At 51.3% G+C, this 27,433-nt stretch overlaps 1 protein-coding gene across 3 annotated transcripts in view; it reads right to left on the reverse strand.

Moving 5' to 3' along the window:
• Positions 1 to 9,633: 9,633 nt before the first annotated feature.
• Positions 9,634 to 27,433, reverse strand: part of ADORA1 (adenosine A1 receptor) — a 60,867-nt gene continuing 43,067 nt past the window's right edge. Inside the window, exons 1-2 of one of the 3 annotated variants that reach the window (XM_075910522.1) lie at positions 12,751 to 14,604; positions 9,634 to 11,272 (exon numbers count right to left, since the gene is read on the reverse strand). In XM_075910522.1, the coding sequence (XP_075766637.1) occupies positions 10,576 to 11,272; positions 12,751 to 12,776 (723 nt within the window). In that variant the 5' untranslated portion in view covers positions 12,777 to 14,604 and the 3' untranslated portion in view covers positions 9,634 to 10,575. Of the gene's footprint in view, positions 11,273 to 12,750; positions 14,605 to 27,433 lie in introns of those variants that run through there. The other 2 variants (XM_075910520.1, XM_075910519.1) reach the window with 2 other exon arrangements.

A 27,433-nucleotide genomic window follows, 5' to 3' on the forward strand; every position in this document is an offset into this window, starting at 1 on the left:
TAGCAAACACCAACCACAACATCACTGCTGTTGTTTGCTCCTTTAAACTTAACCCATAGACTCTCAACAGGTTTTTCTCCCTCTTTATACTGGAGTTCTGAGCAATCGTAGTGCTCTCTTACATATAGTGCAACTCCTCCTCCTTTTCTCCCCTGCCTGTTGTTCCTGAACAGTCTATACCCTTCCACGACAGCGCTCCAGTCATGCGAGTCATCCCACCAAGTCTCTGTTATCCCAATTAAATCATATTTCTTGGTCTGGGCCAGGGCCTCCAATTCTTCCTGTTTGTTGCCCAGGCTTCTCGCATTAGTGTACAAACACTTCAGGTAACCAGTTGATCGTCCTATCTTCTCCATTCGAAACATGGGTCCTCCTTTCTTGCCCCTTCCTCTCTGCATTTCTTCCCGGTATCCGACTTTCCCACTCCCCTCAGGGTTTTGGTCACCGTCCCCCGACGAACCTAGTTTAAAGCCCTCCTCACTAGGTTTGCAAGCCTGCCCGCGAAGATGCTCCTTCCTCTCTTTGTTATGTGGATCCCATCTCTTCCTAACAATCCTTGTGCCCGGAACAGAGTCCCATGGTCGAAGAAACCAAAGCCCTCTCTGTGACACCACCTGCACAACCACGCATTTACGTCCTCAATTCGACGATCCCTGCCCAGTCCTTTCCCTTCAACAGGGAGGATGGAGGAGAATACCACTTGCGCTCCGAATTCTTGGATCCTTCTTCCTAGCACTACATAATCTGCAGCAACACGCTCAAGATCATTCTTGGCCGTATCATTAGTTCCCACGTGGAGAAGCAGGAAGGGGTAGCGATCCGAAGGTTTGATCAGCTTGGTAAGCCTCTCAGTGACAGCCTGAGTGTGAGCTCCCGGTAAGCAGCACACCTCTCGAGATTCCAGGTCTGGACGGCAGAGGGATGGCTCAGTCCCTCTTAGGAGGTAGTCCCTGACCACCACCACCCGTTGTTTCCTTTTGGGGGTGGTGGCCGTGGAACCCCCATCCGTAGGACTACGCATCCCATGCCTTCCAGTAGATGGTGTTCCCTTCTGGTTTCTTCCTTGTGAGGTCCCTTCCAGAGCTTTCAGCACTGCAGAGCCTGTGGAGAGAGCTTGAAAGCGATTGCTTACCTCTATAGCATCGGGGGATTCCCGTGCTGGCCTTTTTCCCCTTCTAGAAGTTACATGCTGCCAGTTCTCTTCTTGGTCACGTACTGCCCTCTCTGGCTCTTCTGCCTGCCGTGCTTGAAGGATTAAATGCTGCCTTCTATCGAGGAAGTCTTCATCCTCTCTGATCGAGCGTAGGGTCGACACTTGGGCCTCCAGTCCTGTAATTTTTTCTTCCAAAATGTCGACCAGCTTGCACTTGGTGCAGATGAAATCCGTTCTTTCTTCCGGGAGGAAGACAAACATGGCACACGCCGTGCAGGTAACAACAGCAGACCCATCACCAGCCATCGCTGCTGTCCTGGAAAAGGGATTTAAAAAGAAAGGCAAGAGAACCTCCCACCCTTCCCAACTCCCTCTCAAAACTCCCTGTTAGCACTCACCTGTTCGCAAGCTCCTTGGTCGCTGCCTTATAAAGCCCTGGAGTGCCTGAAAGTCCCGCCCCCTACCAAGGCTCAGCCAATCAGCAGAGGCTTCTAGAATTCAACTTTAATTAGAAGCCAACAGTTTCCACCTGCCAATCACAGCCAATCAAGGGGAGGGGGAGGGGAGGTGGGGAAAAAAAAAAAGCCTCCCTCTCAAACAAAAGAGAACACACACCAACCCTCACTCACAAACACAAGCTCAGCACACAGCAAGAAAGCCCCAAACACAACACACACTTCCCTCAAGAGTCCTGTATCTGCTTCTCCTCTACCTGGAGAACTCCCTCTCTAAAGCCTCACTCAAACAGGGGGGAAAAAAAACCAACAAAAAAACCAACACCATCACACACCAAACAAACACAAGCTCAGCACACAGCAAGAAAGCCCCAATAACAACACACACTTCCCTCAAGAGTCCTGTATCTGCTTCTCCTTCACCTGGAGAACTCCCTCTCAAAACTCCCTGTTAGCACTCACCTGTTCGCTTACTTAGCCCCCATCATATTGTATGTATAGTTGGGGTTATTTTTTCCAATATGCATTACTTTACACTTATCCACATTAAATTTCATTTGCCATTTTGTTGCCCAATCACTCAGGCTTTCTGGAAATCTAAGTATACTATATCTACTGGATTCCCCTTGTCCACATGGTTGTTAACCCCTTCAAAGAACTCTAAGGCTACATCTAGACTGGCATGATTTTCTGCAAATGCTTTTAACGGAAAAGTTTTCCGTTAAAAGCATTTGCGGGAAAGAGCGTCTAGATTGGCACGGACGCTTTTCCGCAAAACCACTTTTTGCGGAAAAGCGTCCGTGCCAATCTAGACGCGCTTTTGTGCAGAAAAGTCCCGATCGCCATTTTCGCCATTGGGGCTTTTTTGCGCAAAACAAATCTGAGCTGTCTACACTGGCCCTTTTGTGCAAAAGCTTTGCCCTTTTGCCCGAACAGGAGCAGTATAGTATTTCCGCAAGAAGCACTGATTTCAGACAGTAGGAAGTCAGTGTTCTTGTGGAAATTCAAGCGGCCAGTGTAGACAGTTGGCAAGTTTTTCTACAAAAGCAGCTGCTTTTGCGGAAAACCTTGCCAGTCTAGACACAGCCTAAGAGTGTGTCTACACTAGCCCCCTAGTTCAAACTAGGGAGCAGGGCCGTCCTTAGGCAGACATGGAGTATGCAGTCGCGTAGGGCACCACTCTGCCAGCCTGGGATGGAGGGGAAGCATAGGTGTGCACTCTGCACCAGAACCAGTAGGGGCGCTGCCGGCACTTACGGCCCCGCCAGAAGACCCCACCGGGCCGAGGGACTCCAGAGAGGAGGCCGGCAAGCTGACCCCGGCTGGAGAAGGGAAGCTGTCAGCCCGGGCGGCAGTGTAGGGAGGAGCCGGGGCTGCGCTGGGGGTGGGGTCATGCACAGCACGCCGGAGGGGGCGGGGTCACGTGCGACTTGGCGTTGCGGCGCCATTTTTAAAAATGGCCAAGCCACACCTCAGAAGAAGACGCGCTGAGCAGGGCGTGGGGGGAGCAGAGCCTCGCTAGGGCAGGACCAGCCATGTTGTGATGGGCCGGGGCTGCGAGCACGTGGTCTGGAGCCGGGGCTGCAGGGACTTCTGGGGCCCGATCGCAGCAGACGCCAGCCCTGCAAACGGGAAGGCACTGGGACAGCTTACCATGGGGTGGTGGTGGATTCTCTAGTGCTTTATGTAAATCAAGGCTGGATGTTCTTCTACAAGCGCTGCTCCAGGAAGGATTCTGGGGACGTTCTCTGATCCGTGTGCTGCAGGAGGTCAGACTTGACCATCAGAGTGGTGCCTTCTGGCTGTGGAATCAGACTGTAGGAAGGGCAGCTGGTACTAACTGAGTTTGCTGCCATGTGAAGCCATGGGTGAGGGCGCGGACTTGACTCCTCAAATACAGAGTTCTCTCCAGAGGGCGCAGAACAGAAACATTTGGCAGAACTCTGCTGAGAACAATCATCAGAGCAGCCTTTAATTTATGAGCTTCCCAGGGCCCCTGGCACCTTAGCAAGCCCCAGCTAAAAATGTCAGTTAAGGAACCTGGCTTGGCTGAATGGGTCTCAAAGTGGGAATGAGACCCCCTGAACTACAACAACATCAGCAATAAAATACAAACATCCAAGGGGCTGCCTGATCGGAACACGTCACCCAGTGCAGGTCGAGTACACTCACCCTTGCCGCATTAGTCCCAGATTAAAGTCTTGGGAAAGTCAGTTGGAGACGTGAATCAAGAGTGCTTGAGCTGAAACAACATTATGGAGCACAGGGATTTTACAACAAAGAGACATGACAATGAAGAGATTCTAAAACCAACCTTAACTCTGACCCTACTCCTCATTTTACCCACTTAGCCTGAAGCACAGCATGTTTGTAGCGTGTGCAATGCTATCCTTGAAAGTCAGCCATTTCAAAGCTGCAATGGTTTATGCCAACAAATCTCCTCCCCGCCCTCCCCCCCCAAGGCAGACGGTGGGTAGGATTATAGTGGGCAGAGTTAAGGTTAATCAACAACGACTTTTTTAGTCTGTGTATTTGTTTTCTTGGTTACATGGATGTTGAACATTTACTAGGTTGATGGTCAGTGGAGATTTTAAAGCCAGCATGCAGGGATAACACAGCATCTGAAGTCTGTCAAATACCTTGTTTGTGGAAATAATCACCCACGGCATCTCTGCCAGTGGAGAATGCAGCGTCCATATGGTGGGCAAAACCCACAAGTGTTTGGAATGTTCCCCTAGAGCTCAAATGGGGCGGAAGAGAAAACACAGGCCTAAGGCAATGTGACATAACCCTCGGGTCAGCGTGGTGTAGCGTCACCACGCTGTGCCTAACCCACAGAGAATGCGAGTTTGTCAGAGCATGCTTTCGGCTTGGGAAGCCCCTGGTGTGTCAGCCAAGAGGAGAGGGAATTTTTAGAAACCTGAAAGGCACTTAAGTCCAGTGGCAAAGGGGAATTTCAGCAACTTTTCTGCCTTTCCTTCTTGAGATGGGACACCCCTCACCGAGCAGGCCTGCACTGCTGTTGGAGATCTGCTGGGAGTGGGGAGGTGCTCAAGGTCCTGCTAGACTGAACTCCCTGGAGGAGTCCAGGATTGAGCAACCAGGCGGTGTCCTTGGTGGAGATGAGAAACGCCAGGTGGAGAGCTGCAGATTTCAGCCTTGGGCGGGGGGAGGAGGGAGGGAGGCTCTGCTTGGAGCAGAGGTGAAAGTAAGGGGGTGTGCCCCAGTGTACCGCTCCAGCAACAGCTGGCCCAGGGCATTCTCCTTAAAGAGCCAGGGAGGGCGAGCACATGAATCAGCCTTTGTCCAGTTGCAGCTGCCCCAGGGTCTGTATTTTGTCTCTTTTCTGTTTGGTTTTATGAGAAGCAATCCCATTTCAGCCACATCCCGGTACAACCAAACCCTTACGTTGCTTTAAGTTAAGAGAGAGTTGGGATTGGTCCTGCCTTGGGCAGGGGGCTGGACTTGATGACCTCCTGAGGTCTCTTCCAGCTCTATGGTTCTATGAGCTGTATACCAAATTTGGTGGTCCTAGCTTTTATCGTTTATGAGTTCTTGAAAAAACAGACTCATGGGTGGACAGACAGATACACATTTCTAATATATATAGCAAGATTACTATATAAACAAATGGGGAAAGGGGGAAGTTGATAGCAATGACTATAAATCAGAAGGAAGGAACTGTAGAAAATTGATAAGGGAACCAAAAGATGCAAGGAGAAATCTATGGCTTGAGTGAAGGGCAATAAGGAATTTTTGAAGTATATCAAGAACAAAAGAAATCCTAATCATTGTACTGGTATCATCTGGTACACAGCACTAGATAAAAATGGTAGAGCTGTTAATAATGCAAAAAAGACAGACGTAGTCCGTAAATGTTTCTGTTTTGTATTTGGGAAAAAGACAAATAGTCTTATCACAGATAATGAAATACTTTCCATTCCAACAGTAACTTGGGGGGGGGGGGCTGTTAAAGAGCAATTACTAAAGTTAGGCATTTTAGAGGACTTTGTTGTATTGTTCGTGGTCGTTTTCAACTCCTCTTGGAACTCTAGGGAAGTACCAGAGGAGGGGAAGAAAGCCTGTCAATATAGGCCTGTCAATCCGACATCAGCTCTGAGCAAGACAATGGGTGGTTGATACTGGAGTCAATTCATAAAGAATGAAAGGAGGGTAATATAACAAGTACCAATCATGGGTTTATGGAAAACAGAGCTCATCAGACTAATTTCATATCTTTTTTTCTGATGTTTGCTAATAGAGGTAACAGTCTTAATGTAATATAGTTAGACTTCTCTACTGAATGCAATTTTAATTAAGAAACTAGAATGAACATGGCACATATTAAATGGATTAAAAGCTGACGCACAGCTAGCTCTTAAAGTGTAATTCTTAGCAGGGAATCAGCAATGAAGGGGGCTGTTTCCTGTAGGGTCCTGCAGATGGTGTTCCCTGTAAGCTGTGCGCTTGTGCGGTCACTCAGGAGAGATTCAAATGTGGCCCAGCTGATTAGAAGTGCTCCCCCAGCATGGTTTTTTGTTTCTTACTGGTGGTGCACATTTGCACATACTTCAGTGCACATACAATTTATTCCACACACGTGTGGAAAAATTCACCATTGGATGGAAAAGATTAGAGGGAGAACTGCCTGCAGGGACCAGGTTTTGACTCTCTGCTAGTTAACGTCTTTCCCAGTGACCTGGAAGATAACATACAGCCATCCCTGATAATGCTTGCACAGGATAAAGTGATAAAGGATGAGGTCAGGTCACTGATACGGCACAAGCTAGATCATCTGGTAAGCTGGACGCAAGCAACAACTGCCTTGTCTCCATCACACACCACTGGCTGCAGCATGTCGTGTACACGCAGCTGCACATCCCAGTGAAAAGCAGGATATGGTGGATCGGCGAAAGGCTCTGGCAGAGGGGAGGCAGCAGGAAAGGGCTGAGCTGGTGACGCATTTTCCGTGGCAGGGAAAAGTCCCAGCTGTGGGGCACTACGTTGATAAAAACAGCAGTGGGGTGGGGAGGCATGGCTGAGGGTTAGAGTAGGTGATCTGGGCACCACCATTCAAGAAAGATATGGGGAAATTGGAGCGGATCCAGAGAAGAGCAATAAAAACGATGAAAGGCCTAGAGAACACGAGCTAGGAGGGAGGACTGAAAGAACTGGATAACCTTAAAAAGCAACAAACGGTCTGGTAGCACTTTATAGACTAACAAAACATGTCGATAGCATCATGAGCTTTCGTGGGCACAGATGACCGGTCATATGAAGAAGTGGGCTGTGCCCACGGAAGCTCATGATGCTATCGACATGTTTTGTTAGCCTATAAAGTGCTACCAGACCGTTTGTTGTTTTTTAAGGTTATCTTGTTCTCCCTGAAGCTTCTGAAAGAACTGGGTTTGTTTAGTCTGGAAGAAAGACAACGGAGGGAGGACGGAATAGCAGTTCTCAAGTATCTAAAAGGGTGTTGCTAGGGGGAGGAAGAAAAATTATTCTCCTTGGCCTCTGTTAAAACAAGAAGCAATGGGCTTAAGTTGCAGCAAGGGAGGTTTAAGTTGGACATTAGGAAAAACTCCCTACCTGTCAGGGTGGTTAAACTCTGGAATATATTGCCTAGGGAGGATGTGGAATCTCCATCCTCGGAGATATGTAAGAGCAGGTCAGATAAAGAGCTCTCAGACGGTGCTGGGTCCTGCCATGAGGGCAGGGGCCTGGACTTGATGCCCTCTCGAGGTTCCTCCCGGTTCTAGCATTCTATGATTCCCCACACCCGTCAGGTGGTTCTTTACCCTTCTTGTCTAAGCCAGGCCTCTTCAGATATAGACTCTATGCTGGGGGAGGCATGGACACTACTCGTTGCCAAAAGATGAGTGCAATGTAGACGTACCCTATAAGGCTTTCTGTGCAGCCACATATAAAGACGCACCCCTGTGACGTAGTGGGGGGTTCCTTGCTGGTTGCTATGCTGGGCAGTGGGTGACCTTCACTGGCTGCTGTCTGTAGCACGGCCCAGCAGGGCCAGGGGTGAGTCATTATGCAAAGGGGTCTCTCAACCTGTCCGACCAGCTACCCCCCAGGGAGAGGAACAAAGGAAGGTGGAATGCGGGCAGGGATGGAAGAGAGTTGGTTAGTTTCTGTCTGGGATCATGGAGGAGACAGCCTAGGGAAAGGGGCTGGAATTTAGGGGCCCAGTCTCCCCCATCTCAAGGGGGGCTGAGGCATTCTAGGCCCGGTTCCTGTAACCAGATGACATCTGTGCTGTGCTGTATCCTGGAGAAGCAACAAACTCCCTCTGTTCTACTGGCTGGTGGAGTCTGTCCGTGCCACTATGGGGGTGCAGGAGGCTGAGGACCACAACGCGCCGTCACAACCCCTAGGAACAAAGCAGGCAGGCTGCTCTTGCAGGACTCGGGCCTGAACAGTAGTGGTTCTGAAATGCACCTGTGGGAGGAAGGAGGGGATCACCCTCCATTCTCCCAGGATGACGCCGTGGCTAACAGGGCTGATGAGATCCCGAGAGGCATACGGAAGGGACTTTTAAGTAGGAGCAAAGAGGGTATTTTGCCTCTGTATTTGGTGCTGGTGCAACCACAGCTGGGATGCCGTGTCCGGTTATGACGACAGTTCAAGGAAGACGGTCGATTGAGCGAAACAAAGACAGTTACAGAGAACGCTGACGCCGTTGATAACTCCCTGCCTAGGAAGCTGAAATTGGATAATGAGCTTTTTAGTTCAGCAGACTAACAAGGTCCAGTGGCTGGAAGCCAAAGTCAGGGACACTTATGCTAGAAATCAGAGAGGAATTAACCCTTGGAACGACTGACCTGGGGCGCCGGCGGATTCTCCATCACTAGACACTTTGCAGTCACACCGGGACCCATTTCTCAAAGATCTGCTCTCGTTCAAGCTGGGCTGGATCCAGGGAAACTCTCCAGCCTGGGATGGGCCAGTCGGAGTAGCTCACAATTGTCCTTGCCTGTGTTTAGCTGGAGCTGGCTCCCTGGGATCGGGGTGTGAGCCAGGCACAATTCCCAGCTAAGGTACCTACCTGCACGACACAGGATGAATAACGCCCGCTGGGGCTGCAACTGAGGGTGTGGTTTGTCTGCTCTATTGCCTGGCGGGGGGCAGCCCCGTGTGCCCAGGGGTTTCCCTTGAGTGCAAGGTGCCGGCGGGCCTGATCCTGGCATGGGCAGGGCAGAACAGTGAAGCAGGCTCAACACTAAGACACACCGAGACACGGCTGTCCTCCAGCTCCTCCTGCCCCGAGGCTGAGGGTGCCAGCAGTAGGGAGGGGCTGTTCTGGGAATCATCTCTTTGTGTTGGGGGGGGGGGGGTAGGAGCTGCTGCTGCAGAAGGCCTGGTTCTTTGGCTGCTCATGCTCAGCCCTTGGTCGGAGCAGCTGCCGCTGGGTTTGTAAACACATGAAAGCAAGTTCCCATTGCCCCCCTCCAATCAAAAAACAGCTGGCCTGCCTCCCCCAGCCCAGACCCAGCAGGGTCCCCTCAGGCCTAAAAACCACCCCAGAGCTTTACGCAGACACCCGGGGGACACAGAGACTTTCTGTGCTCAGATCAGTAGCTCACAATTTGAAGCCAGGGAGCAAAGAGGCTGCAGGACCCTGAGACAAGCAAGCCAACCTCACGTACCTCCATCAGGCCTCCTGCTCAGCACTCAGACCAAGGCACGAGTGAGAGAGGCAGTAGCCCTGTCTTATCCAGCTTACGGAGCACAATTAAGGTCCGGACAAGGCTCCACCCTGGAGGCCTGTTTGGAAGCAGGTTGTGGTTCAGTGAAAGCACAGAGACCACCTATTCTTAGAGTCTACATGGGCTCATGGGGGAGGTCTAGGTTGGATATTGGGAACAACTATGAGCCTAGGAGGGTGGGGAAGCCTTGAGGTGGGTTCCCTAGGGAGGGGGGTGGAATCTCCATCCCTGGAGGTGTTTTAGTCCTGGCTTCACACATCCTTGTCTGGGATGATTGAGTTGGGTTGGTCCTGCCTTGGGCAGGGGCTGGACTCGATGACTCCTGAGGTCTCTTCCAGCTCTGGGATTTTACGATTCATCCCCATAGTCCCCAGCTGAGCATCTGCACTGGGAGCGGTAGGTGTCCCAGCACCGCCGGGGAAGCCATGGATGCAACTCCACCCCACTGGGCATCCAGAATGGGATGGGCTTGCCCTGCCACCATGGCCTCACACGCCCCATCATGACCTGCCCACACCATGCAGGCGGACTCGTGCTGGTGGGGGAAGAGCCACCTCCGATACGGAGCAGGGACAAACCTGTCCCAAAAGTAGGACTGTCCGGTTTAACCCCAGACACCTAGCCTGTTAGCTGTGGGTAGCTCAGCCCACACGCCGTCCACCTAGATCTGGTCAGAAAATAACCTTTCAGCAAAATAATTAGATCAATTTTGAAATGTTTCTATTCAAAATGGTGCTGCATGGGAGTAATGGTTTAGCTGCCTTCTGCTTCCATTCCCGGATGGGCTCCACGGTAGGACTACATCTCCCATGATGCACCACTCTCTCCTCCTCAGTGAAGGGAGGGGCTGTAGCACAGGACTCCTTATGGGATAGGCAGGGTAGAGGGGTAAGGGGACATTTACAACTTCAAGTCACTTCCCCACTGTCCTGCCCTGTGCCCTGAGAGCGAGAACCCAGCCGTACTGCGGCAGAGTTTCTGCCTTCCTTTTTTATTTGAATTAAAGATAAATCACATCCTTATCTGTACATCTCCCCTTGGAGAAACTCGACGCACTTTGCCCGAAACACAAGGAAAGTGCAGGCTACGTTATCAGAACAGTACAGCAGCTGTGAATAAATAATGCCCTATGCTTGCGCAGGTAAACATCTCCTTGGTCTGACCCTCTCAGGTCTCCCAAGCCCTGGCTGCCTCCTCCCAGTCCTTGGGTGCGTGTGGAGGGGGTGAAGCCACGTTGGCTCTTGGGATATTAAAGGGGCTTTTGTAAATCAAGGTACGGCATCTCAGGGATAGCCCCTGCTCTCTCCAGCGGCCAGTTGCCTAGCTCTGTATTGTCCAGGGTGTTGGCGTTCTTGTCAGCTTTGCAGCAGATGTACTGGCGCCAAATCTGGAGGAAGGTGACCCTGAATTTTTTGATGCGGAAGGCATAGACGATGGGGTTCATGGCCGAGTTGCCGTGCGTCAGGAAGATCGCGATGTAAGTGAGGATGCTGGGGGTCTGGCAGGACGGGCAGAACAAGGTGATGCAATTCAGCGTGTGCAGAGGGAGCCAGCTCAGTGCAAACAGGAAGAGCACCAGTGCTAAGGACTTGGCGATCTGCAGCTCCTTCCCGTAGTATTTCTGCGGATCCGAGGAGTTGGCCGAGACCTTCTTGTTGAGCTGCTTGCGGATGAGGTTGAAGACCTCCAGGTAGATGATGAGCATGAGGAGCAACGGGGGTAGCACCCAGACGAAGAAGTTGAAATAGACCATGTACTCCATGCTGATGACGTTCTCAAACTGGCAGGGGATGACGAAGGCGGCGTGGCTGGCGTTGGCCTCCTGAGTCCTCATCTTGTTCAGGTTGTTCCAGCCGAACATGGGGGTCAGTCCCACAAGGAGGGACACGATCCAGCAGCAAGCAATGGCCACGGCCGCTCGTTTGGGGGTCACCACGTTCTTGTAGCTGTGGAGGAGACAGAAAACACCGCGGGGCTTTAGACACAGGCGGAGTCACAGCTTGGCTCCAGCAAGAGGAGACCAAGCAGCCTGATCTGCAGAAGAGCCCACGATGGGTGCGTGCGGGGTACTGAGCTCTTTGGAGCACCCACCCATAGGCGTGTAGAGCCGAGGGACTCTGGGTGTCGGCAGGAGGGATTGAACCTGGGACCTTAGGAGCTAAAGCCACGTGCCTCTGTGATGGGGGTGGGGAACCTGTTTTGAGTTGGGGGCCACTGACCCACAGAAAAATCAGTTGGGGGCGGCACACAAGTGAGATGTGGGCCCTGACTGAGAAGAAAGACACTCCCCCCATTACCCTCCCACACCAGAGAGTGGGGCAGTGGGAGAGCTGGAGCGTCAATGCGGGCTCCCCAATGCTGGGGCTGAAGCTTGGGGACCAGATCCAGCCTTGAGGTTCCCCATTCCTGCTCTACAGCATGAGCTGAAAGCACCTGGCTCGCTCAGCTAAGGCTGTAGCACAGACGTCTCTCTCCCTCGTCAGAGGTCTCGGTGCCGCGGGAGCAGAGGTGAATGCCTGAGGAGGGAGGTGATGGCGAGGCGGGGGGGGCGCTGAGATGAGATGGAGAGGCAGAGGGGCAAAAGCAGGCTGGGCAGGGGGCTGCGAGGAGAAAGCTATGCAGGGGGGAACATTTGGGGGCAGAGAGAAGCATGGGGGCTGATTTTTTGAGGTAAATTAGAGGATTCCCATCCAGCAGAGGAGCAGGCTGGCTCCCAGGGCAAGGCCCGAGAGTTGCTTGTGAGCTGAGCCCACGTTCTGCGCTGCTGGTTTACACGCCGGGAAGCAGCGGGTGACACAGGAGAAAGGTGCCATGGCGTTAAGATCCAGTCAGGAACCATGAGGTTCCTGTGAGGTTAGGCAGAGCAAGGCCCAGGAGGGTGGCGGGTCAGAGAATTGTGGCGGTCGCATTAGCCGTGGCTGGAAACAGAACGCTCCACTCCCAGCGGTGGAAGCATTTCACACTCACTCTGCCCGGGGGGAGAATCAGGCCCTGAGGTCCCGTGACAAAGGCACATCCCCCTTCTGTGGGTCCGGGGGGATTGTAAAGGGCTGGGACTGCAGCCACAGCGTGCTGGTCCGATGTTACTGGCATTGCCATACAGCTGACTGCCGGGATGGTTCTGTGCTCAGCCGACGTGGCATGTTAGCCAGCTGGCCGTGTGCGACCGGAGCAACCCACAGAAAAGAGCCCTGACATGGAGGCAGCAATCAGCAAAAAGCTTCCTCTGGTGCCAGCTGAAATCGATCCCTCCTGCTGTTAGTGAGAGGAGCTTCTGGCCAAAGGCTTTTTCCATTTCCTAATGGGTCAGCTCCCGAGTCCCTAAGAACTCCTGATTTCTTGCAGGCCAGGGATGAGGAGCCGGGGAGACACAGAGCTTTATTTAGTGATAAGTGGTGCTCTGCACTGCCCTGCTCCCACCTACTTTGTCTGGTCAGAACTCCAGTGCATCCACCTGCCACTGGAAACCAGTCCGGGGTTGTTCTCTTTGAAAAAATTCTCATTAAGACCAATCCATACAGCCTTTACTTTATCCTCAGAACAGCAGGTCTTGCCTTCCCAGCTTTTGTAGAAGGTCTCCGAGAACAGGCTGAGGATGAGGACCAAGAGTTTTATTAGCACTTATGGGAAGGGGTTGAAATTTTAAGAGAGAATGCCTTTCTCCCAAGTGTTTGTTGGGCATTTCAATTAGCTAGGCGGGAACACAAACTAGAATGTAGCACCCTCTCGCCTGTCCCCATTGCTCAGGGTCTCACTTCTTTGATGTGTGTGGTGTCCAAATCCTGCCAGGTCTCCTAGGAAAAACTTGGGGGGGGGGGTAAGGGGATGAGCCCTGTAGCTCTGACGCAAAAAAAGCTGAAGGGAACTGGCCTTCAAGGGATTTAATACACTAAAATGGCAAAATAAGAGCTCAGACCCAACCTTTCCTCGTGGCAGGTGACCTCCAATGGCGACTTTGCACACGGCCAGGAAAGGGGGATATTTCACATGTGGAGCGACGGGTGGAAGGCTTCCAGGCGGGAATGAGGAACCGCAGGACTCCAGAGAACTCTGGGGAGCCCCTTGAAGGGTGGCAGGGAAGGTGTGGAGGGGAAGCAAAGCTGGGATAGAGAGTTCTTCCAGGGAGCTAGGCAGGGATCCATTTTGGGAGCTGGGGACTGGGATGGGCAGCCCTGGAGGGGGAGCCGGGTGGGACATACCCTGTAGATGCCACATTTCACAGGTGTCTAAATACAGCTGTTGGGACTATTTCTTGTATCCTTTCACCTGTGAAGGCTACCCCCCCCCCCCCCCCCCCCCACTGAAGCCGTGCTAAGCTCAGAGGGAAAGGGGAATTATAACTGAGCGGGTTCAACCCCCCTTTCACCTCCCTAAGCCATGCCCAGGGCTAGGAGACAGCCCTGGGACTCCCAATCCAGTGGGTTGCAGGCTCCCATTTCTCATCCTGGTGGGGGCTAGATTCTCCCCAGTGGGGTGTGCAGGCTCCTCCTGAGGCGAGGGTTGCCAGATGGTTTCAACAAAAATACCGACACACTTGTCACGCCATCACACTCGACATTCTACCTGGTGTAGCAAATCCCGGACAGTTGTTTTCTCCCAGTTCTATTGTCTCAGTGTGTTTCCTGAACAGAAAGCTCAAATACTGGACTGTCCAGTTCAAAACCGGACCCCTGGCGACCCTACCTGAGGCCAGTGGGAGCCGGGGCAGGCTCAGTAGCAGCCCTGGGTGGGTGCAGGCCCCTTAGAGCAGCGTCACTTTGTGAGCAGGGAGTCGTGAGGAGGGGAATGTGGCTCTGGGGGCTGCTGAGGCTGCTTTGGGGGCTAGGTGGAGAGCGGGGCCAGGGTGTGAGGGGGGAGGTGAGGGCGTGACACTTCAGAAGGGCCTGAGGCTCTCTCCATGCAATGGGTCTGTCTCCAGTGCCCACAGGCCCCTCCTGAGGAACCGTTTCTCTCCCCTCTCCTGTTAAGACCTAGACAGTTACCGCTTGTGCATGTGGTGAGCAAGGGGCTGTGGCTGTGTCACTCCTGCTTCCCACGAGCCAGGGGCTGGCTGCCTGGGTCTGCACCTCGCTGGCCGGCCTGCGGTCTCAGACGAGTGAGGGCAGACGGGGAGCTCTGTCAGCGCCCCTGGATTTCTGTTTCATCTCCTTCCCCTGCTTCTGCCACCCCCCGGCTGCTCCCTTACCTCACGGAAACCCCAGCCAACCCAGCCCCAGGCACGGCGCTCAGGAGACGTGAGGGACCATCGAGCTGTGAACGGACCCTCTTCCTCCCTGCTCCATCTCTAGCGCCGATTCTACCTTCATTTAGACCGTGCTGAGATTAGTCCTCCGAGGGCCGGTTTTATGTGGTGCCTGTTCAGGTGCTCAACACCCAACACACTCCTCCGCATCCCGTTTGGAAGTGGAGAAAGGCGTAACAACGCACTAGCTGGAAGTTGAAACCAGACCGATTCAGATGAGAAATCAGGGACAAATGTTTAACTGTGAGGAAGATAAACCTGGGAACAAACCTCCAAGGAAGTGACAGATTTGCCCTCTCTTGTTTGCAGCTGCCGACCGGCGCCTCTCTGGGAGAGAGACATTACCCAAACACATTTAATGGCCTCAAAACAGAAATAACTGGGTGAAATTTAATGACCCGAGTTAGGCAGGAAGCAAGACTACCGTATATTCCGGCGTACAAGACAACTTTTGATGTTAAAAAACATCCCCCAAAAATCGGGGGTCGTCTTGTACGCCGGGTATACATCCCAGGCGCGCCTGGGATGCCCCGCCGCCGGCTTCCCCAAGGCTTTGCAAAGCTGCTGCGGCTTTGCTCCCGGTGCCTCTGGTCTGCTGGGGACCGTCTCCAGCAGACCAGGGACACCGGGAGCAAAGGAGGCGGAGGGGCGCTGGGGTATAAGATGAAACCCCATCTTTTAATTAAAAAATTAGGGGGTCGTCTTATACGCCCAGTCGCCCTATACGCCGGAAAATACGGTAGATGACAAACGGTCCCTTCTGGCCTTAACCTCTAAGGATTTACACTTTTATTACATCCTCCTTCAGTGTCTCATTGTTGTGCTAATGGGGTTTTCTTCTCTCTTGGTTTTCAGCTCCACCTATCACCATGATATGGGAGAATCGCACTGAACAGCACCACTCTCAAGTTACACTTACGGTATTTTTTTCAAAACAATGTCTGCGCGACAGCTTAGCCTGGTTCTGTTTTCAGCTACCACCTCTTATTTCAAGTCCGAGCTGGTGTCGACATTAGAGAAATATGCTCTCATGTATTATCTATATTGTTTCCATTCTCCAGGGCAAACCACCAATGGAGCTGGAAGACGTGGGGTGGGTTTTTTTCATGGGAAAGGGTTTTTTTCCTTACAAAAATGTTTTTTGGGCAGCACGCCTGTTAACAAAAACAGCCATGCCATTGGGAATCCTCAATTTGAATTGGGCCTAATTTGAAACACAATAGTTTCAGCTGTTTCTCCACCCTTTTTCTACCCCGAAATACCCGTAAAATACTGCAAGTCGGTTGTGCCCACGAAAGCTCATGATGAGAGGATGGATTGCACCCTCAGCAAGATCGCAAGTGACACTAAGCTAGGAGGAGAGGTATATAAGCTGGAGGGCAGGGTTAGGGTCCAGAGTGATCTGGACAGATTAGAGGATTGGGCCAAAAGAAATCTAATGAGGTTCAACAAGGACAAGTGCAGAGTCCTGCCCTTGGGTTGTAAGAATCCCCAGAATTGTTACAGGCTGGGGCCCAACTGACTAAAAAGCAGTTCTGCAGAAAAGGAGCTGGGGACTACAGTGGATGAGAAGCTGGATATGAGTCAACAGTGAGTCCTTGTAGCCAAGAAGGCTAACCACATATTAGGTGCATTAGGAGGAGCGTTGCCAGCAGATCCAGGGATGTGATTATTCCCCTTTATTCAGCTCTGGTGAGGCCACAGCTGGAGTATTGTGTCCAGTTCTGGGCCCTCCCACTATAGAAAGGATGTGGGTGCACGGGCGTGGGTTCAGCAGAGGGCGACTAAAATGATTAGGGGGCTGGAATGCATGAACGATGAGGAGAGACTGAGGGATTTGGGTTTGTTTCGTCTGCAGAAGAGAAGAGTGAGGGGGGATTTGAGAGCAGCCTTCAACTTCCTGAAGGGAGGTGTCAAAGAGGATGGAGAGAGGCTGTTCTCAGTAGCGACAGATGGTAGAACAAGGAGCAATGGGCTCAAGTTACAGTGGGGGAGGTCTAGATTGGATATTAGGAAAAACTATTTCACTAGGAGGGTGGTGAAACATTGGAATGGGTTCCCTAGGGAGGTGGTGGAATCTCCATCCCTAGAGGTTTTTAAGTCTTAGCTGGACAAAGCCCTGGCCGGGTTGATTTAGTTGGGATTGGTCCTGCCCTGGGCAGGGGGCTGGACTTGACGACCTTCTGAGGTCTCTTCCACTCTATGATACCACTACATTTTTGTTAATCTCTAAGGTGCTGCAGGGACTATTGGTTTGTTTTTTTCCCCCAGTTACAGACTAACACGACTACCCCTCTGAAACTTCCCCCAAAGGTATTCATTTTGATTTAGATCAAATAAAAAAAAAAATGAAGTTTTTCCATTTTGGTAGGATATTAAATATTGAGAGTTTTCACACGAAACACTTTTGTTTCTTGCGATTTTCGGTTAGTAAAAAAATAGCTATACTTTTTCAAGTTGCCCTGGCAGATGTGCTACTCTCATATGAAGTCACTCTTCTTACAATGGTCCATTTTATTCCAATAAGATCCCCATGTAACTAAACCAGTGACAAATTCTCTAATAGCTGGAGAAAGTGAGCGGGGAAAGAAGAGCAGAACTGAAATGCAGCTTATCGGAGTTTTGATTAGAGAAATCAAAGCTGGAGTGGCTGCTGATCGCACTGAAACCCCCCTAATAAAAATGCTTTCATCTCTGGTAGGGTAGGATTCTGTTCCTTTCCCCCGGCCCATCTTTGCTTCAGATCTTGCAGATTCCTGGAGGCCGCGGCCCAGAGACATGGAGAATGAGCGCTAGGAAGAATTGTGCAACCTCAGCTGTTTCTCAGGAAGTGTTTAAGGACACTTTGTAAAAAAGATAAACATTTATGAGGTTGAAGCTGGATACTTCTTCCCAGCTGCCTGCTCACTGACTGCCGATCAATGACTATCAGAAAAGTCATAACGGAAACGTGTTATTTGATCACGGTTATTGATTCCTACTCTGGCAGCATCCAGGAGGGTTACTGGGTTAGGGTTGTTATATTTAGATTAATTAGCTAACTGAATAGTCAATGGGATTTCCACTGACTATTCAATTAGTCTATAAGGGTATGTCTACACTAGCTCAGTAGTTTGAGCGAGGTAGGCAAATGAGGGCAATAGGAGTTGCAAATGAAGCCCAGGATTTAAATATCCCAGGCTTCATTTGCATCTTCCTGGGGGCCGCCATTTTTAAATCCCCCTTAGTCCGAACTCCGTGCCTGGCTACATGCAGCACGGAGTAGGTAGTTCGAATTAGGGCTCTTGCTACAGTTCAAAAGCGGAAGCTCCGCAGGGAGCGTGGGACTGGCCCTATGCTCCCTGAGTCTTTGAAAGGTACAGGAGCCCCAGCGGGCTACAGATACTCGGTTGAATTGCTCGCGAACAGCAATCATTCAGAACCTCCCAGCTGACAGTGCTCCCAACGGCTAGCCCTGGGGGGCTCCAGAGCTGAAAGCGCGAGTGGCTACAGCTGCAGCACCATGGGCAACCTTGCCAGGTGAGACTATAACAGGCTCCCGTCCCTGTGGGCTCAGGCACAGAACGGGATCTATAACCGGAGGGCCACCGTTCCAGGCCAGGTGTGTGGGCCCTACCACATTCAGAGCCCATTCTGATCAATTTCACTTTTAAAATCCAGGTAATGGTTTCAGCAATGTACGGTTTTGTAGTTGTGGGTCCAGACTCAAAGATGGGGTGTGTGTGTTGCAGAGCTATTGTAGTGGGGGGGTCATGGTACTGCCACCCTTACTTCTCCGATGCTTGGGGCAGCAGTGCAGCCTTCAGAATGGCAGCTGCTGGCTGGGAGCCCAGCTCTGAGGGTAGAGCTGGCACCAGCAGCAGCGCAGAGGAAAGGGTGGCATGGTGCGTTATTGCCACTCTTCCTTCTGCACCGCTGCCGGCAGGCTGCTGCCTTCACAATACCGTGACTCCCCATAAATAATCTTGTGAACTCCAGCCACCCCCTTTTGGGTCAAGACCCCAAATTTGAGAAATGCTTGGGTATGTCTACACTACCATCCTAGTTCGAACTAGGGTGGTTAATGTAGGCAGCCGAAGTTGCAAATGAAGCCCGGGATTTGAATTTCCCGGGCTTCATTTGCATATTGCCGGGCGCCGCCATTTTTAAAGCCCCGCTAGTTCGGACTCCGTGCCCGCGGCTACACGCGGCATGGACTAGGTAGTTTGGATTAGGCTTCCTATTCCGAACTGCCGATACACCTTGTTCCACGGGCTTCATTTGCAACTTTGGTTGCCTACATGAACCACCCTAGTTCGAACTAGGGTGGTAGTGTAGACATACCCCTTGTCTCCCATGAAGTCTGCACAGTTGAGGACTAAAGCATCAAAAGACCAGATTTCATGGTGAAACAAAAGACAGGACTTTGTAGCACTTTAAAGACTAACAAGATGGTTTATTAGGTGATGAGCTTTCGTGGGCCAGACCCACTTCCTCAGATCAAATAGTGGAAGAAAATTGTCACAACCATATATACCAAAGGATACAATTTAAAAAAAGGAACACATATGAAAAGGACAAGTCACATTTCAGAACAGAAGGGGAATGGGGGCGGGGGGAAGGTAAATGTCTGTGAGCTAATGATATTAGAGGTGATAATTGGGGAAGCTGTCTTTGTAATGGGTAAGGTAATTAGATTTTGTTCAAACCTAAGATTTCATGGTGTGAGACATTTTTCATGGCAGTGAATTTGGGAGGGCCCCACTTAGGGCAGACACGCTGGGAAGGAAGAGAACGGGAGCTGGACAGGACAGTCTGGTACAGAGTCTCAGACACCAAGAATGTCCTGAACCCACTTCATTGTCAAGGGTGGGAAGGGCTTCAACCCCCGACAGGCTGCAAATGCACAACCCGCTGAACCCTGAACACAGTCAGCTACCGAGCCGAGCCCCTCCCCTTTGCAGAGAAGATCTGTTACATCCAGGACAGCTGCATGGGCCACCGAGAGCAAGACCAGAAGCCCAGAAGCCCGGCACACTCCTAAGCATTCAGCCCAGTTATTCAAGGCATCCAGGGCCACCAGCTGTGACTGATCCCCAGGCAGGTCTGGGTGGTAGGGAGATCAAAGAACAGCTGGAACCTCGCCTCTAAAGGCCAGGGAGCATCTCCCATGAGTGGAATTTACCACCCACGCGACAGCATGCAGAAACCTCTCCTTAGACTTGGCCAGCTCCCAGGGTCTATGCTCTCTCTGCTAAGCATGTTTATTGACCACACTAGGGTCACACTCCACACTACCAGCGGAGTTCCCAGTGTAACCAATCAGGAGAGACAACTGGAAGGACTCCCAGCTGTTTAATGTTTGACAAAAGCTTTCCCTTCACCTCTTCTGTCAAAGGCCTTTGAGCATTAGCAAAAGCCAACAGAAATCACAGGCGTGACCCAAGCCAACAGCCAAGATGGCTTTCGGTCCCTTTGCAGCTCCCTGATTTGGGGGCTCTTCGGGGGCTGCCCAGGCCCATCTTGCTCCCTGATGTCAGGTGAGGGGAAGGGCCCCTGAATCTCTGCCACCCCAGGAGCGCGAGGCCCTTTGAAATCCCAGGGAGAAAACGCTCTGTCCGGGGGGCATGAGATTGCTGTCTTTTAGGCTCTCTGGGCATGTGCCCAAGTGGCCATCGTGGGCAGACACAGATTACAGCTAGCTTGGGCATACCTGCATTGGCAGGGCCGCCAGGGGTGATGAATGCCCTGTGGCTGCTACTAAATACGAATCACGAACACAGCAAGTCGATAGCAGCCTGTTATCGATTTGCTGGGCTCACGATTCATAGTCACCCCTTTCCCCCGCCAGTGCCCTCTGTACCTAAGCCACCATTGTGCATGCACTGCAAATCACGCCTTTAACTGCCATTACACACCTTTAACCCTTTCCCCTGAGCAACATCGTGCTCCCTGGTTCGGACCTGTACATGGATGCAGCACTGGCTTTACAGGGCAGGCGGCACCAGGTGAAGGCCACCTGAAACCAGGATAATGCATGTCCACACTGGGGTTTACTCTGGTTTAACTCACTCAGGTTTTAAACCAGTTCTGGCAAATCCAAGTGCAAGTTCTGGGCATGTTTAGGGACAGGAGTACAGATTGTCCCATTCCTATTGCACGCAACCCTGAAAACAAAGATCCTGTTACGTCACTGGTGGCTTTGCAGCTGGCAATTTTGATGGAAATGTCCTAGCCACAGTGATGAGGAATAGGAGGGGAAAATCCACATTGCAGAAATTGACCTGTTACCTTTCCTGTCCACAAGTGCCCTTTCAGCTTGTCAGCGCTGCTGGTTTGTGTTTTCTTCGCGTATCAATGAACGGGGTCAGAGCTGCTGGAAAAGCACCAGACATTGGATAAATGATAGCAAACAACAGCAGCGTCTGCAGAAACGTGACCAGCTCTGTGCTTTATGCCTTGTCAAAGTGACAGGTCCGGAGGGTGGGGTGGGGAGAAAGCTGGGTCCAGAGAAAGCAAAATGCAAGTGTGACGGCTGCATTTGCTTACGCCTGACAATTAAAACAGGAGAATGGCACTTCTTGACACCTGTATGGAAATGACTGCGTCCACAGGAGGAGAAGGCAGGGAGAGAATTTAGAGCAAATGAAGGCAGATCATAGAATCAGAGCAGGAAGAGACCTCGGAAGGTCATCAAGTCCAGCCCCCGCTCTAGGCAGGACCAATGGGCCAAGTCAACTGAACAATCAGTTGGTAACTTTGCAGTGGAGTGAGAGCCAACAGCGCCAGAAGAACAAGACCATGAAATTGACAGTTTTGCAGAAAGCACCTAGTGAAAACCACTTGGATGGGATAACAGGGAGCAGTTTCAAAAGCAGCTTGTCTACACACAAGTTATAGCCCTTTCCTGTGCCAGACACTGGACGGCTTCCTATACCTGGGCACAAGAGCGCTTACACCAGTGTATTCATACGTGATCACCCTGTATCATTTACACTAGTCAATACTAGGGGCTGTAACGCACTATATTGATCAGAAGTCACATACACAAGGATTCTCAAACTACTTGTTCTCCCACCTATCTTGCCTGTGGGGCCAAAGGCAGCCCACGTCAGGAATTATTTCGTGTTGATTGCCATGCATGTCCCATTATGCCCCAAAGACCAGTGTTCTGTGAGGATCTGCCCAACATGCAGGCAAAACGGGCTGCTTCCCAACTCACGGCCCATACAAGAGGCCAGTCCTACAATATTTACAGGACATGCCCAAACTGCTCTTGCTTCCAGGCTGCAGGGGTCTGACTTTCCACTGGCCTTGCACCTGGTGTGCCATTTATAGGCTGTTTGCCCTCCGATATGGAGATACACCTTCCCTTTCCCGGAGGTGTGCTGCACGAGCTAGCGCACGAAGACTAGCCCCGCGGCGTACCCGAGTACCGTCTTATCGGAGACACTGGGAGCATCCTTGGGCGGTTAGCTGCCCCCACCGCTCGCATTGCCACGGCCACACAGCTGTTATCACAGTCACTTGATCAGAGCTAGAGTGGATACATCTGCTTGAGCGGAAACTTCCATGGCTGGATCCACTGCAGCCCAGGCAAGCCATTTGTCTGATTCTCAAGCACAGTCCTTTAGTTAGGTGGCATCTCCTGCTCCGGTACGGGAGCAAAGCCAGACCTGCTTTCACTCAGCACCAGGCGGGGACACCGTTTAAGAGCGTGTTAAGACCCTTAACAGAAATGACTATTTCCCGCCCCTCCTCCCCTGCCACATGGCCCAGATCTACAGCAAAGCCCTGGGAATAAGGACACACACTGCCCTCAACTCCTAGCTTGGATGGAGAGAAACCTGCCTGCCCGCCCCCCCATTCCTCACAAGCCCCCCCTGCCCAGGGTAGGGCTCAGAGTACCAGGGACCATACTAGGGGCTCCGGGCCTCGTACAGGCCTGTTGCCAAAGAAGAGCTCGCGGCAGGTGTTTGAGCTCTGCGGGCTGCCTTTGCATTGCGCTCACGCCTGGATACATGGCACGGATTCAAAGCCCGAGCACACAGAGCAAGGATGCACAAATCAAGGTGAATTCCAGTGTAGGAGGCCAACAGATCTTGGCGGATGGATGAGTGAGTGTGACAACAAGCAGGGAGCCAGCGGCACAAATTCACTTTGTTCCACGCGCCCCTGGGCTGCCGAGGGCCGGAAGATGAAGGAGTAAGGCAGCTGCTCCCCGCCTTTTGCCCAGCAGAGGGTTGCACTTGCAGAGAGCAAGGCGGAGGGCAGGCAGGGCTGAGCCAGTGGGATTCTGTTAAGCCCTGGGCGCTGCTTGGTCCCTGCAACTGTGCATTTGGGGTCTCCACTCCTTGCGGCGATAATCCCTCCAGACACCAGCCCACCCATGTAGGCTCAGTGCAGGAACTGGGGAGAAATGTCTCAACTGTGGGCAGGGCGCACTGCTTTCTGCATGACCAGTCCAGAGCGGCCACAGCTGTGCTCTGCTTTCTTCTTCATACGGCACCTGTGGGTGCAGACACTTGTCATGGCTGGCTGCCCCGCGTGGTCTCTGGAGGGTGTTTTCCAATGCCTGCCCTCCGGAATCATACCGAACTGATGCTTCTCCCTGATTGGCTAAGCCAAGCTTCCGATCAGTCAGGACAGTGAATGAGTTGTGAATACAGATCAGTGAACTCTATGCCAATAAAAGCAGAGATGGTCACACATAGGAACAGGGGGTATTGCCAGATTAGACTGCACACCTGTTTGGATGCTGAACGAGCAGTCACAAGCACCGTGCTTGCAGCTCAGGGCAGCTCTAAGACACGACGGCTACATCTAGACTGGCACGATTTTCCGCAAATGCATTTCACAGAAAAGTTTTTCCGTGAAAAGCATTTGCGGAAAAGAGCGTCTAGATTGGCACGGACGCTGTTCCGCGGAAAAGTGTCCGTGGCCAATCTAGACACAGTTTTGCGCAAGAAAACCCCCATCGCCATCGGGGCTTTTTTGCACAAAACAGTTTTTAGCTGTCTACACTGGCCCTCTTGCGCAAAAACATTTCCGGAAAAGGGCTTGTGCCCGAACGGGAACGTCAAAGCATTTGCACAAGCAGCACTGATTTCGGACAGTAGAACGTCAGTGCTTTTGCACAAAATCAAGCGGCCAGTGTAGACAGCTGGCAAGTTTTTACGCAAAAGTGGCTGCTTTTGCGGAAAAACTTGCCAGTCTAGATGCAGCCATTAAGTCCAGAACCTTCATAGATTCCAAGGCCAGGAGGGACCATTATGTTAATCTAGTCTGAGCTGCTGCTTAACACAGCCAGAGAACTTCCCTGCATTCATTCCTGTCTGAGCTAGAGCAGGTCTTCTTGCAAAACCTCCTACCAGGGATGGCAAATCCAATTCAGCCCTTGGAAAGTTATTCCAATGGTTAATGATCCTCACTTAAAACTTGCATCTGATTGCTTGTCTAAACCCACCAAGACATTGGAACATGAAGCCTTCTGCTGCTACTTTGGAGAATCCTCTACTTTGGAAGAGCCCTCTTTGGACATTTCTGCTCCCCACAACCTTAAAAATAATCACAGCTTTACCCTGATCGGGGTGTGTTAATTGGGAGATGATATTAAGCTCAACACAGGCAAGAACTGGGCAGAACTCTACAGCTGGTGTCACACAGGAAGGAAAATGAGGGCTGGTGGACACTTTTGGCTTTAATGTAGGAATTCATGAAGACAGGACTACACTGCACCCTCACGAACGGCGCCACCAATGTCCAGGAATCTACAGATCTCCTGCTATGTGCTCTGCCCTCTGGTGCAGGCCCAAGAGAAGACCAGCAAGTAACAGCATCAGACCCACCACACACAGCTTCCTACTCCCCATGAGATCTGACTGGAACCAGCCAGCAACCCAAGAAGTGCTGCAAATGAGCAAGGCCTTTAGGAATTACCCACAGGCTACGTCTACACTGGCATGATTTTCCGGAAATGCTTTTAACGGAAAAGCATTTTCGGAAAAGCGCGTCTAGATTGGCAGGACTTTTTGCGGAAAAGCGTCCGTGCCAATCTAGTCGCGCTTTTCTGCAAAAAAGCCCCAATCGCCATTTTCGCAATCGGGGCTTTTTTGCGGAAAACAAATCTCTGCTGTCTACACTGGCCCTTTTGCGCAAAAGTTTTTCAGAAAAAGACTTTTGCCCGAACGGGAGCAGCACAGTATTTCTGCAAAAGCACTGACGATCTTACATGAGATTGTCAGTGCTTTTGCGGAAATTCAAGCGGCCAGTGTAGACAGCTGGAAAGTTTTGCCACAAAAGCAGATGATTTTGCGGAAAAACTTGCCAGTCTAGACAGAGCCACAGGGATCAGGGAAGGAAGGGTAAGTGGGAGAGCGATGCAGGATGTGTGAAAGGCTTGGTGACCAGTAACCCTTGGACCTTACAGCCTTGCAGAGAGTATTGTGCAAATTGTCCAAAGAAGGCAAAGGAATGGAGGACACCCAGTGAGCTGTGCACGCTATGGGCCGTCCCACATATTTCATGAAGAGTCCGTTAGCTAACCAGCAACAGCGATTTGCTGCTCAAAGTTAATCCTCATGCTCTGTGAATGTTTTCCCCATTGACTGACCCTCTGATCTGTAGTACTCTGATCACGCTGGCTTTACAATACCCTTCCGAGCTACAAGCACTGATACCTCATGAGGGCTGGGCTTACTCCCATGCACGGAGCTCAGGGGCCACAGCTCCTAATAGAACGGGGACATTAGCTCGGAGATATAATTTTTTATTTAATAACGTGGCTGGTGCCAATGAAATCCAGCAGGCCAGAAACATATGGCTGGCGTCAGGGAAGCGAGAACATGCCATGTACTTTTCAAACAGCCTGTTTCCAAACACAATTATTAATTATGAGGATTATTATTCTAATTGAGTTTTTTTAGTCCCGCAGTTCCTAGGAAGGAGTCGTGGGCCAGGATCCTGTGGTGACAGTGCTGTACAAACACACGGCAAAAACGGGCCCTGGCTCAAAGTTTTTCTGGAAGTCCTGGAACCATCCACCCCAGCAAAGTTATGCTAGGAGGCAGCTGCAGGCCCCCTGCCTGCAGGGCATGTCATGTCAGACTCAGGCAGGTGTCTCTACCTGGCTTCCAAAGAGACCTCTAGGGAAAAAGTTAGGGACACTGTCTGTGCCACGTGATTGTTCTATGCAAATATTTTAGTGTGCTATTTGCACAGATGCATACTGCATGTTTAAACAGGACCACCAACTTCAGTTTTTAAACAGTGTCCGATGTAAAGCAGGTGAAAGGTGCTGGATTGATATTCCTGGTGTTATACAGGATCCATTTATCTACAGGGCAGCAGGAGGGGAAGTTACCCACATGTGGCCTTTCCAACAGGCACCAACCATGATCTCGGGGGTCCATTTTATTCTTGGCAACTCTTCTGAGACTGCCCATTAGCAAACACCTGTGTTGGTCAGAGCACTCCACACAGCACTGTTTGTCCCCTGGGTTTTCAGGGTGCCGCACTGGCTTTTCCTGTGAAAAAAAATCTCAGGTCCTTTAAACAGACAATTCCACCATATTGCCAACCCAGAGCAATTGACAAGTAATAGATGAGCGATAAAACTATGCATGCGGCTTACAAATTTTACAACACTGAAAAATAAAAGCTGGGGTTTGTTGGTTTGATTTGTGGTTCGAGCCTTTGGCTCCCACCCTGGTTGCAGAGAATAGCTTGAAAACACAGCCACAAGTATTAGAAACTTGCTTTCTTTAAAATGAAAGCAGAGTTTCTCAATTAACAACGTGACTCCAGCAACTGCGGGTTTAAGGAAACCACCAGCTATCACGTGGCTCGCAATAGTTGGCCACATCCATTTTCTCACCAAGCCACTTCAAGGCAAAAGAAAAGGACGAGATGTTTATAAAAACCAAGTGTGGGGGGTTCTGGGAAAGAATAGCACATTTTTAGTTTTGAGACTACAGACTAACTACAAAGAATTGGCCACCCTCCCTAGATTAAATCCAGACATGGGGAGGTTGGCTTTAAAATCTGTACTACCACCACATTGGGGAAGGTGCCTCTCCTCCGATCTCACTCACGTCAAGCTTTTCCTCACAACTGTGAAGGCTAAAAACATTTTTAAAGCTGAGATTCTGTCATCACTACCTGTCAGCAAGATCTGGGACTAGAAACAGGCCAATGTTGCCAGCGTTCATGACTCCCATGAGATATTGCATGTCTCTTGAAGCCTCATCTCTGGCATGAAGTAGTTGGAGACAAATCTTTGCTTTCCTTTAAAACAGAAAGCAGCTTACAGCCCCCTTGGCTGCAGAGAAGAGCTGGAAAATGATTCAGAAACCAGAGAAGGGAGCAAGAACCCAACATTTTTAGGATCTCATGATTGTTCAGCCACCCTTAGAATTGTTTGGGAGGGGGACTCAGGATCTGGCACATTTGGGAACTGTGGGCTGACTGCATTTCCTATGCCCCACACTGGTGAGGAATCTGGTAAACACCAACATGAACCTTCTCATCACCGTCTCCCTGACCAGCAGCTGAGAAATGCCCCCAACAGCTGCTTGATCCCCGGCTCCTAGCTTTGGCCACACCTGCTCGAAGGTAAGATGCAGGTTCCTCGATGCTCCCAGCTTGCCTCGCGGGTTTTCAAGTGTGCCCCCATCTAAGCCAATTGTGTGACCTTCTGGTTTGCTCTCCCGCATAAGTGAATCAGAACATTCGTAAAGGAAACGCTAATCACCCGCCCACGTCGTACAGGGACAGTTGCTGTGCTAGTCTGTGTCACAGGGCGGGTATGTCCAGGCCATTCGGGGCAGGGCCCTAGGCCAAGGCAGGGGGGGGCAAAAGGGCCTCCCTGGGCCTGCCAAGTGGGTTG

This window comes from Pelodiscus sinensis, chromosome 27 (assembly GCF_049634645.1).
Source record: "Pelodiscus sinensis isolate JC-2024 chromosome 27, ASM4963464v1, whole genome shotgun sequence".
Taxonomy (NCBI): domain Eukaryota; kingdom Metazoa; phylum Chordata; order Testudines; family Trionychidae; genus Pelodiscus; species Pelodiscus sinensis.